Source organism: Sinocyclocheilus anshuiensis, unplaced genomic scaffold, assembly GCF_001515605.1.
Source record: "Sinocyclocheilus anshuiensis isolate Anshui unplaced genomic scaffold, SAMN03320099.WGS_v1.1 scaffold1812, whole genome shotgun sequence".
Lineage (NCBI taxonomy): Eukaryota > Metazoa > Chordata > Actinopteri > Cypriniformes > Cyprinidae > Sinocyclocheilus > Sinocyclocheilus anshuiensis.
The window spans coordinates 33460-45959 of record NW_015557167.1 but is presented as its reverse complement, the minus strand read 5'-3'; the positions used below and the strand labels follow the sequence as shown (position 1 = coordinate 45959).

Genomic DNA, 12500 nt, shown 5'->3' with positions numbered 1-12500 from the left:
CATTCATGTGAAATAACAGAACATAAACATATGCTCATTTAACGCTCATTTTAGAAGAACATTTCAAACAGCACTAAGAGGCTTTTGCATCTGAACTCTTCACTTATTTCATTATGAAAGAAGGAAATCACTGTAATCTGTTTCTCATATTGCTTTGCTGCTGTTGTAGCCTAATGCTGGTGTCTGCCCAAGCCTTAAATTAATAAATGCCAAGCGAAAGACAAAAGTCTCTACTTCAATAAAATACACACAGGCTGTTCCAATCGGAAGAGAATTACTGTATAATATTGTAATGTTTTGGATCTTTTATGTCCACAGTGATTTCTGATCAGAAGAGTTTGTGAAGCCTCACCAAAGACAGAGAACTTATGATTGTGAACTCCAATAAAACCACGCAACAGAGAACAAGAGGATAACATAAATCAACATGTAGATGAGGGTTAGAAACATGACATAATCCATCACTCCGCCGGGAATGAAATCTCCATTCGCACCCATTACTAAATACAGATGTCATTCAAAGAGAGATTGTTGCAGTCACACCAGGGATGAAGTGAACCATCTCATAGCCTGGTGTGACTACAACAATCTCGCTTTGAATGTCAACAAGACAAAAGAGATGATTTTTGACTTCAGACGCACCAAAGCCCAACACCAGCCATTATCCATCAATGGCACTGAGGTTAAAACAACACAAAGCTTCAAATTCCTGGGACTGCACATCTCTAACGACCTCACATGCTCACTAAACACCTCCTGCTTAGTAAAGAAGCCCAACAGCGCCTATATTTTCTGAGAAGGCTGAAGAAAGCAGGCATGACCCGTCTATCCTCACGACTTTCTACAGATGTGTCGTTGAGAGTGTACTAACCAGCTGTTTCACAGTTTGGTATGGAAATTGCTCAGCATCTGACAGGCAAGCCCTACAACGGATAGTGAAGACGGCACGGCACATCACCATCGAAGATATCTACAGCACCAGGTGTGTGAAGAGGGCAACCTCCATCATGAAGGATCCTTCTCACCCTTCCCACGCCTTGTTCATGCCTCTCCCATCTGGAAGGAGACTGAGAAGCATTCAGACCAGAACTGACAGATTTCTTCCCACAAACAATCAGACTTCTCAACAGCTAGTCTCGGAAGAGAATTACTGTATAATATTGTAATGTTTTGGATCTTTTATGTCCACAGTGATTTCTGATCAGAAGAGTTTGTGAAGCCTCACCAAAGACAGAGAACTTATGATTGTGAACTCCAATAAAACCACGCAACAGAGAACAAGAGGATAACATAAATCAACATGTAGATGAGGGTTAGAAACATGACATAATCCATCACTCCGCCGGGAATGAAATCTCCATTCGCACCCATTACTAAATACAGATGTCATTCAAAGAGAGATTGTTGCAGTCACACCAGGGATGAAGTGAACCATCTCATAGCCTGGTGTGACTACAACAATCTCGCTTTGAATGTCAACAAGACAAAAGAGATGATTTTTGACTTCAGACGCACCAAAGCCCAACACCAGCCATTATCCATCAATGGCACTGAGGTTAAAACAACACAAAGCTTCAAATTCCTGGGACTGCACATCTCTAACGACCTCACATGCTCACTAAACACCTCCTGCTTAGTAAAGAAGCCCAACAGCGCCTATATTTTCTGAGAAGGCTGAAGAAAGCAGGCATGACCCGTCTATCCTCACGACTTTCTACAGATGTGTCGTTGAGAGTGTACTAACCAGCTGTTTCACAGTTTGGTATGGAAATTGCTCAGCATCTGACAGGCAAGCCCTACAACGGATAGTGAAGACGGCACGGCACATCACCATCGAAGATATCTACAGCACCAGGTGTGTGAAGAGGGCAACCTCCATCATGAAGGATCCTTCTCACCCTTCCCACGCCTTGTTCATGCCTCTCCCATCTGGAAGGAGACTGAGAAGCATTCAGACCAGAACTGACAGATTTCTTCCCACAAACAATCAGACTTCTCAACAGCTAGTCTGATGAGCACCTATATCTCACCCCAGGGTTAGGGTATTTTATCATGTTCTAGCTGGGGTCTCAGAGACCCCGAACAGCTCACCCAACATATTTTTGATACTACTCACGTCAATTATTAATTATAATCACACAGTTGTATATTTTATATTATTGATCAATATGTGAATCCACTGACCGGACTGCGCATGACACGAGTTGTCACAGATTAAAAACTTTTTCAATCCATGCTCTGCTCTGCGATGTTTCGTTGGAGAAGCTGGAGAACCCGAGTCTGGCCACCAGATGTCGCTAATGCGCACTGTGTTAAAAGCTTCGAGTAATTAACCGTTTTTCGGCACAATTTGATGAAAGCCTCAAACGGTTTAGATAGCCTCGGTTTCCCATCACTACTTTTAACCATTGCCATGCAATGTGCTAAAAATTACAATAAAGTTGACTTTGATATCGTCTGACTTAAACATCGGCAGGACGCGCCGAAGAAACGCGTTATTGATCGCTACGATCAGCGTGACGTCACCGCGCGCGCGGTCCGATGTTCCCGCCTCTCACTCCCGCCACACGTGATTCCCGAATCAAAGATCCAGTATGGCGGAGTCTGTCAGACGGTGCTTCTGTCGTTTCTGTGCGGTCCGGGGGAATTCAGATGACTGCCGTTAATCAGGTGAGCGAACACCGGACACCGACAGCATCACGAGCTGCTGCTGCTGCTGCTGTTCTGTCGCTGATGTTCCATAGCAGCTTCCGTTAACGACGACAGAACAGATTTAGAAAACCTCTTCTGTCGAGATCAGCTGTTAGGATGGAAGCAGCTTGGACTGGTATTGTGTGATTGTTGTGGTTAAATGAGCGATGGCCGGTGATGCGAAGGGCATCGAGATGGGCGGGTTAGACACGAGCGGCCCTTTTTTGTGAATGAGGTTGAGGGAGGATTGCCATGACTCAGCTGACACACTCACACACTCACACACTTTCACACACACACACACACACACACACTCACACTCTCACTCACACTCTCACACACACTCTCTCTCACACACACACACACACACACACACACTCGGGTGGTGTGTTAAGGAGATGTTCAGATGTGGTGGCGGTTGTTTTAGGATCAGATGCCTGACAGAAAGAACAGCAGCTAACAGATAAATTTAAAATAGAAGGAAGATCAAAACAAAGCTCTAGCTAATGTTTAGTGCGTGGGCCATATGCTGCTATAAGTAATCTTCTGTTAGATGTGTCTTGTTTGTTTAGGTGTCGATTCAAGAGATGGCATATGGTGCTTTATGATCTATTCAGGCTCCGCTTTCTCGCTTGAGGGACAATGGAAGCCCTGGAGTGAATATAATGCCCTCCTCAGACTGTCAGGAGATTAGCAGAAATGTGCTCCATAACCGACTTTCACCAAGCAGCCCAGCGCCCCAACCCACCCTCCAGCGCCCGTCTGGCGAGGGCAGAAACACGGGTCACTTCTGGAGGAGAGAGAAACCTGATGGTCCGGAAGACCCTGAGATCACTTTATTGGCACGGGGAAAGGAATCTTTACATTGCCAAAGCATTAATAACACTATACATACAAATTCACAACATATACACACACAAACTAGACATAAATATAAACAGTTGGGAATATAGTTAGCAGCTGAAATGTTTTTCAATCTTATAATATTTTTGAGTGCAGTGTGAAGGTAGTTCTGTCCCGCTTGATGCTCTTTTGTCGTGACAGGACCTCAGTCTTTGTTATGGGTAGTGAAGTGGGTCCCTAATTTGTGGATATTTAGGGCAGGCTGTTAGAAAGTGCAGTTCTGTTTCCACTTCCTTTTCTGTGCAGCCTTTTGACACTTCATTCACTGATCCGTCATTTCACCACCATCACAGGGTTTCACTAACAGAAGCTCATATAAGAAGTGTTAGTGTTCACTAATTGCAGTATTTGAGTAAATATAAATGATTGAGATTAAACAATTGACCTGGTCTTCTGTAAAAACAATATATATATATTGATTAGCCAACACATTCGATGTCATCGTCCACGTGAAGATGAGCAGCGGTTTAGTGGCTACATCTGTCGATTCAGGTTAGAGCTGTAATAACTCCGATCACTTTATATTAGGGATGCACAATATATCGGCCACCATATCGGTATCGGAGAGAGAGAGTGTGTCTGTGTGTGTGTGTATGTATGTGTGTGTGTCTGTGTGTGTGTGTGTCTGTGTGTGCGAGTGTGTGCGCGAGTGTGTGTGTGCGAGTGTGTCTGTGTGTGTGTGTGCATGCATTAGTTTGCATTGCCCTTTGAACTGAGGAAGTTAGCCCTGCTATTTTCTTTTCCACTGACTGACTTTTCCATAGCTGCTCAAGAATGTGTCCGTGTGAAAGGCCCCTTCTGAAGATGTGAAACCATTCATAAATTCCATTAGAGATGCAGAGCTTCATCTGAATGTATTGGAGGGCTTTGACAGCAGTGTCTGATGCTAATCTGTTCACAAAATCATAAATGATGGCAGACGTGTGATGCATGTGAAGTTGCTCTCTCTCACTGATGGTTTGTGTTTGATATTTGTGAGTCCAGTCTGTAAACAAGAGCTTTAGTTCATGGATCTCTGTTTTCTAACAGCTGCTGGCTGGATTTGTCGAGACGAGGAGCAGAAACCGCTGCTGTGCTGGAACTACATCTGAAGTTTTGAAAACGTGTCAGCCGCTCCAAACATCATGACTTCCCAGAGCCATTCAGGTACGTGTCTCTGTGCGTCGCATGATTGTGTTTTTCTGCTTGTCGGGGAAGTGTAGTGCGTTTGGTTCTTCTGCTTGATACATGCAGTGTGTAATAAGATCTGTGCGCAGATGAAGAGACTTCAAGCTGTTAGGGTTAGAAAAGGAGCAAAAGTGCTCAAAACCTCTTCACTGATGTTTGCGTATGAGTTTCATCTTCTGGCCTGAGCGCCGGTAATCCCGGATTTGTTTAATGATGTAATGGGTTTTCCAATCAAACACAGTGCAACGCAGCGATCTCAAGCGCCAGTTACGCTACAGAAACCCTGCTATAGTTTTATAGTGATGATAATTAAGCACGTTAGAGTGTGTTTATTATGAGTATCATTGGGTCAGTTGTTTTGATTTGTCTAGTAGCTTTGTTTTAGCATGATTATGGCCTGCGGTTAGCATTAGCATCCTTTCAATTTGTGTAGATTTAATGAGCACTTTATGAATTAAGGAATAATTTATGAATGAAATATCACAGTGTTTTCTCTTATTTTGTCCTCTCTGTTCATAATTTTCCTTTTTCTAAGAATGTTCTTTATTAAATGTTTAACAGAAATAGTTTTGCTTCTCGCCGTTTCAGGTGCTTAAGATCCTGTATGAAGGACATTTAATGAATTGCATAATTTTTCTAATCTCTAGCACACATGGTTGAGCGTGTGATGTGGACTCCCATCATCCGTCAGGGTTGGTCAGACTGTGGTGATGACTGTCCTGTTCTATTAGTCCCGTCCCTCCTTCTGATCCGTTTCTCTTGTTTATATTTATCTGAGGACTGAAAGCCTGCTCCGCGCTGCAGCAGCTTAACACGTGTGCCGCACAAACAAGTGTCCCTCCAGAAGACGGCAGATCCCCGATCCGTCCGGCAGCTGTTCGGACAGCTCTGTGAGGCTCTGAACAAAGCAAGGCTTCTCAGCGCCTGAGCCTCGTTTGCAGATCACGCATGGAAGCGTGCTGGTTTTAATTGCGGTCGGTTCGGACAAACGAGACCGAAGCAAGCTAGCGGGGTGAGAGAGGAACAGATACTGGATGTTCTGCCAACATCTGACCGGTCCACTTACAGTCTACACAGAACCGTCACTGCCATCCCACCCTTTGACATTTCAGGCATTTGTCTTTGTCCATTCTGGACACTGATGTGAAGATCCTAATGATATCAGCTCATTTTCCCATACACATAATGGTTGCTGTCTGGTAATGAATGAATAACAGATCTTCTTTACACACAGATCAAGCAGTTTAAGATGCTGCAACGATTATTGTGACAGTACGGCAACCAATGCCTAGTAAATACTATAAATTCACAGAAACATTTTCTTACATTGTATTGGTGCTTTTGCACCGTGTTACTTTAGAAAAACGTCAGTCTCGGTGTCAATATAGTTCATAATATTTGTTGAATATATTGTGCATTTTTTGTAGTGTTGATTGATAGTTTTGCAGAGGCTCTGCTGTGTTTATTGTGGTGTGAACAGATGTTCAGTGCTGATGCACAGGATGGTATTTAAAGCTGCTGGACGTTCTGTTTCTTTCTCCTTTTTGTGGGGCAAGAAAGGCTCGTTAAGGTGCGTCTGATTATTAGCAGACTAGAATACGGCCCCCTTTGACAGAAAGTGAACAGCACAGATGCTAAATCAGGATCTGACCCAGATCAGTGAGGATGTTCTCATATATCACCATTAATGTCACTGCCATGTGTTTTTCCAGGATCTTTTTAGTCTTTATAATCAAAACATCATATATAACAAACAATTTATTCACGTCTCATTATTTTCAGGAGCTAAATCTGCATATGGTATCTCTTTGTGAGCGTGCATTAATACAGCAAAACATTTGAATGAAATTAAAATGAAAATGTTATCACAAGTGAGTCGTGTTTATAAGTGGCATGAGAGTTTAATCAAGACGATCTGACATGACATGGTTTCACTCTCATTCTAGCCTGCTAACGGACCGGACGCCGGTTGAGTTTTATGAATAAAATAAAACAATTATTTACCTTTTCACATGAACGTGGCCACTCGTGAATAGTGTGTCGCAGTGACGCCATTGCAGATGTTTGTGTTTTTTGTGCGAGAGACTGTACAGGGTGACCAACAGCGGGGTTAGGGTTAACTTTAGCCTGTTGAGTTAATTAGTCTTTTTTTTTTTTTGTAGACCTGTTGTCTCTAGTCTATAAGCTAGTCTTTTTGGTCGGGAAAAACTAAGGGGTTAAACTTAAACTCTAACAGAGAACAAAGTATTTGTTTGCCATAGAGAATGTCTAAGTGTCGAGGAGGCTGTCGTGAGCTGTGTTTCTTTAGGTCATATCAGCTGAATTTGCCCAGTAACACCCTGACATTTGGACTAAAACACATGTTGGCGTCAAGGTTGTGTTTGTGTTTGTGTTTATCACGTCACTATTACCTAGGCACATCCACCCTAACCCACAGCATCAGCACATAAGGCCGTCTTCAATACTTTCTCCACCAGCAAACATCATTTATTATTGCAGTCAAAGCCTTTGGTTGAAGTGATGTTGCTGTGGACAAAAGCAGCTCTCAGTAGATGGCTGAATGTTTGCTTTGGGAATTGCGGTTTTGCATGCCACGTAGGAAACTCTGCTCTGTTCTGCTGTCAGTTTCATGACTACAACAAGGCTAACATGTAGTTTTATTGTCTTGTGGTTTTCTGAAGATGCTTTGCTCCACGAAACCGAGCTCAGGTTTCATATCTGTTGCTCTACAGGGTGATGCCTAACCACAGCTCTCTTATGTAGTTAGTAGTCCAACGCATTGGCATGCAAAGTAATCCATTTAGTCATCTTGGTTTAAATAACCACAGCATATCAGTTTCACGTATCAATTTCAGGCTATGCGTGTTCCTCATTCAAGCTTAAACATTGCATTTCCCATGCAAATCACACATCCACAAATGTTTTCAATGTTTTCACGGAGTCTGTATGGTCTTTAGGAACAGAGTAGCAGCTTTTGCATGTTCTTGGTCTGGGGCTTCACCTCATGAATGGAAATGCACTCAATTCTGGAATAATGTGGTAAACTTTTATTAACCTTAGATTAATGGTGCTTTGGTGTTGGTCACATGTAATGTCACTCACTAAAACCTGCATGAGTGACTCATTTGTTCAGACCGCTGTATAAAATGCTTTTTCTCGCTGTGCATGTGTTTGTTTCGTACAGTAGATGAAGTGGGCTGATTTGGAGTTTTACATTGTAAATACTAACATGTCTTGTAACATTGAACTCGCTGCTCACCCTAATCGCTTCGGTTCATCAGCAGACTTGTTGTGAACCGTACTGTGTGTAAGAGAGCAAACACAATCCGTCGTGTAAACAGCAGCGGATCTGAGCACCTGGGCTGTGTCCTGCTAAAAATAGACGCGCACATATAAACAGAATTCCCTGATGCACACGGCTCTGCGCTCGCTGCGATCGGGCCTAATTAGATGAACATCAAAGCAGTTTCCCGGGATTGTCCAGTCCTTAGAAATTTCCCACAAATAGAAGCTTGTGGAGGATTTGTTGCCCCGGGGAAATCGCCTGTTATTTTTCTCCCTTTCTGGATGGAAACCCGAGCCAGTGCTTCTGCTGTTGCGTTGCAAAGGGAAAAAGCTGTGTGGTAAATATCAAGCTAATGATCGCTGGTAAAAATAGCCGGAGATTGAACTGAGATTGAGCAGGCGACAGGCGTTCAGCTCAGTATGTTGTGTTGAGCGTCTCTGTCGGTCTGCGCGTCTGCTTGCATACTGATGATGCCCGCTGCACTGGTTCAAGCCTTTTCCTCCATCCATCCCTCCCTCTCGCTCTCTGGGGTTATTTATAGCCGTGTCTTGCTGCGTTGGGCTGCTGTGAAGAAGTGAAAGCCTTTTCATGTTCTCTGTAATTACCATCTGCTGCAGGAGAGACGGGGCAGTGCTGCTTTACTGCTCACTTACACTGTTATTTACCGCACTGCTGCTCAGCTGCTGTCACTGGACTCACCGTAAAGGTCTCCATACTTTAAAACCTGCATGATTGTTGAAAAGAACAGTTTAACATGCCAAAGTGTAACAAACAATGAAGGGGAAACTAAATCACCAGCTGTCACTGTTAGAGCAGGAGAAATATAGTTTTTCCTTCACTGCTTGATCGTTTACAGAAAATATGAAATACTTACGATTTGTGTGTTGATTACAAAACATGTATTTCCACAGAATGACTCAGGAGAATATTTTGCCATTGAGTCATGTTCTGTCTCTGTCTCAGACTCTCAGATGGACCAGACTGTGGAGCTTTTGAAGCCGTCGGCGTTTGACCACATTCCCACAGGTAACTGTCTACCGCTTCATGAGGATTCTCCAGCAGGAACGCTGCGGTGTAGAGCAGTGCTCATTTGTCACAGACAGCAGAGACAAAACATGCTAAATACAAATAAAATACTACCAAATATAGTGGATTGTTAGAATAGCCATATAAATCAACGTTTTTGACTGAAGGAAACACCGCATATATTTTTAGTTGTCAAAGGTTGTGTGAGTGCAATCAAGCTGCACTGTATTTTGGCACAAATTTATCTGTCATTTGGTAGAATCTAGTTAAATTAGACAGATGTTAAGGACATTTTTGTTACTTTTTATGATAAACAATTTGAGTCGCCACTGAAGCAAAGCCAGTTGAGGACAAAATCTGACCCTTTGACCTGTAAAAATGAACCTGTTTGTTCATCAGGTTGGTCAGTGCTGTTCAACAGTCAAACATCAGCATCATCTGTCATCTCTCATCTCTGTCATCTCCAGTGTTCCTGCACCAACTGCCCATGTGTGAAGATATTTATTCAGTTTTTCATATACATTTTGTTTTCAGTAGTTAATGACGCACTCAACAGTTTAGCCACTTGTTTAGTTCTCTCATTCTTAGTCTTCACAGATCTCCTGACAGAAACGAGATCGGCCGCTCCTCGCCTCACCCAACACCCATTAGCGCTAACGAGCAGAGACCAACCCATCAGGAGCACTCGCATCAAAACAGTTCGCAGACATTAAACGGGCCTAAAATAGCCCAGTATTATGAAGCGGCATGGAGCTCATAACCAGGAGAGAGACAGGGACGAGGAAGACTACATGTAGCATTGAGCCATTAAGTAGACAGACGAGGGATTGTTCTGCGCTGGAAACACATGACCACCAACATCCTAGAAAGCCGAAAGAATAACTGATTCCAGTTATTTGTGTCCAAATGAAGTCGTGTTTGAGCGTCAGGGTCATCCTGATTTCAGATCAGTTTTGTTATATAATATTTTAGATGCTGTTGCTGCTGATTAATCATTGATCTCTGAGAATCTGTGAAATAGTCTTGAATTGGATGTCGCTGATCTCACGGAAACACTTCACTCTTTATGTCTAAAGGCCGGGACACACCAAGCCAACGGTCGGCCGTCAGTGAGCGTCTGTGGGGCTAGTTTGTTTGTTCGCTGTGCTCCACACCTCGGCTCTCTCCACTGAGATGTTGAATCGGCGTCAGGGTCGTCGGTGCGAGTGAAAACTCTGATTGGATGTTCAGTTTAGCGAACGAGTCAGAGCCCGAGAATTAAAGCGAAAGTGATGAAAACGAGTAAGTAAATGCAGGCGGCACAGACAGAAGGCTGTTCTAATGTTACGTGATCTTAGCCAAGCATTCAATATGTGAATATTTTCATAACAACGTGAGCCGATTAAAATGAAGAAAGTTAACATAACTGATATTCAAAAGGGTAAGCTAGCACTGCTTTGTTTACATTTCATATATCTGCGTTTATCTCGTATAACCTTGTTTCATTTTATCCTTTTAAATGACGAATATATACTATTGATAGCTGCTGATATAGACGGCTAACTCCTCTCACGCAGAACGCATGTGTTAGTTTGCAGTCGGCTGTAGTCTGAGCCGTGTGTTCAAGCGCTGCTTTTGGTCCAGACGCTGCCGATTCTGGGTTCTGGAGCGGTGCGTTTGCTGCAGACAGACAGACACGCTCTGGATGAATATAAAGAGCAGAAGCTCTGTTTCCACGCTGATGGCTGTCAGTCTAAAATCTGTGATTTGTAGGGAAGGGTTTGCTTTTGCTGATGGACTGGGTGTTGGTCCGTCACACTGGGACAAACGCCAGCGTCCCTACAGACGTGATGTGGTTTGGAGAATAGATGGATGGATGGGGTTTTGCCTTTTGAATGAAACGTGTGAGATGTTGAGGTCGGTCAGAGCCGGCGGGACTCCAGGCTTGATGTGATACGAAGCGTTTGAGAGCTCATCAAAGTCTGTCTGGACGCTCTGCTCTTGGCAGCACGTTTGTCTCCAAAAGCATTACTGTTTGCACCGAACAGGAGAGAGCTCACACAACCCTCTACATTGCGAGTAAATCACTCTCATATGCGACTATATCTTCACTCTGGGCGACTAAATGATGTCTAATATTAGCCAATGGCTAATCAATTCTCAGATTTTACTCGCCAGTGTGTGAGTTGGAGGCTAAGTATTAAGTTTAGCACATATATATTTTCACTCACAGAACACTCTGACTAAGCGCTTCAGAGTTTCTCTCTCCACCAAGCGATCTGTGCTGTTTTTCAGTTCATCTGAATGGATGTGCAGCGCACCTGTATTTGACGTACCGTAAACTCTAGTGCGAAGGCGCACGACTCGCCGCCGCTTTGTTTCACACACACACAGAGAGAGAGAGAGAGAGAATTGACGCGCTACATGTAAACGATATTCTTTGTTGTATTTTGCTGTCAAAATAACGGAATTCCTTTGGAGTTCTTCAGCGTTTATTTACAAACACACATATATATATATATGTGTGTGTGTTTGTAAAATGGCACAGTTTTATAAATATCTGAAACTGTACTATATATATATATTTATTTATTTTTATTTTTTTTTTATCAGTCTGGCGAGTAAACAAAAAAATTTACTAGCCAATGGCGATTCAATTGCCAAGGTGTCCGTAGAGGGCTGTCACATAACTGCAGTGCAACAGTAGGTTGCTGTATCAGGGTTTCACGTGAAGAGAGGCTTTCATTCGGTCTCACATGCTACTGGAAATTTCCTTCTGAAGCAGCGAGTTTGTCACATTTAAGTGCTTTGTTATCAGAAAGAACAGGAATCATGGAAGACGGCCCATTGCTCATTTATTTGGGGAATCTTATTTAAGCCAAAATGTATTGAAGGTATTTAGTCAATATCCAACAGATTTTTAATAAATTGTAGTGTCCCATTCATTGGTAACCATATAAACATTCACCACACTATTTAGATTTTCAGCTTGCTGACAGTGCCAAATGTTTGGTCAAATAAATGCTGTTTTTGCAGTGTAAAATGCATACAATATTCATACAATTTGCATCAGATAGTTATTAATATATATAAATGTGCATGACTGTAACAACAAGAGAAAGCAATGTAGATGTTGTGGGGGAAAGAGGAATAAAATTTACATTACTACGGCTATGTTTCTCTCCTCCGCCATATTTAAAGTTTATGGCTGCCCAACTCGTAAACTCAGGAATCAAAATTATCTCAGAGTTTCCCAGTTGTAAATACGACTTGAGAGGCTGTTCTTGTCCAATTTCCAACTAGGAAACTTGTATTTACGATAACTCTGATAGCTTGTGAAGACCGCATTACTTTTAGCTGTTGTAGAAGTGAAACATTTGCATGACTGCTGATTCCATGCATCAAACACGCTGTCTTTGTGAGTGAGCGAGTGTGTGTGTGTGTGTGT

The 12500-nt window shown here is 42.8% G+C and overlaps 1 protein-coding gene across 7 annotated transcripts in view; it reads left to right on the top strand.

Annotated features, from left to right (window-relative positions):
* The first annotated feature begins 2566 nt into the window (after nucleotides 1-2566).
* LOC107678319 (histone deacetylase 4-like) overlaps nucleotides 2567-12500 on the top strand; it is a 31385-nt gene continuing 21451 nt past the window's right edge. For 5 of the 7 annotated variants that reach the window (XM_016473552.1, XM_016473549.1, XM_016473550.1 and 2 more), the window contains exons 1-3: nucleotides 2567-2670; nucleotides 4624-4740; nucleotides 9011-9073. In XM_016473552.1, coding sequence (XP_016329038.1) covers nucleotides 4719-4740; nucleotides 9011-9073 — 85 coding nt within the window. In that variant the 5' untranslated portion in view covers nucleotides 2567-2670; nucleotides 4624-4718. The remainder of the gene's footprint in view (nucleotides 2671-4623; nucleotides 4741-9010; nucleotides 9074-12500) is intronic. The other 2 variants (XM_016473555.1, XM_016473553.1) reach the window with 2 other exon arrangements.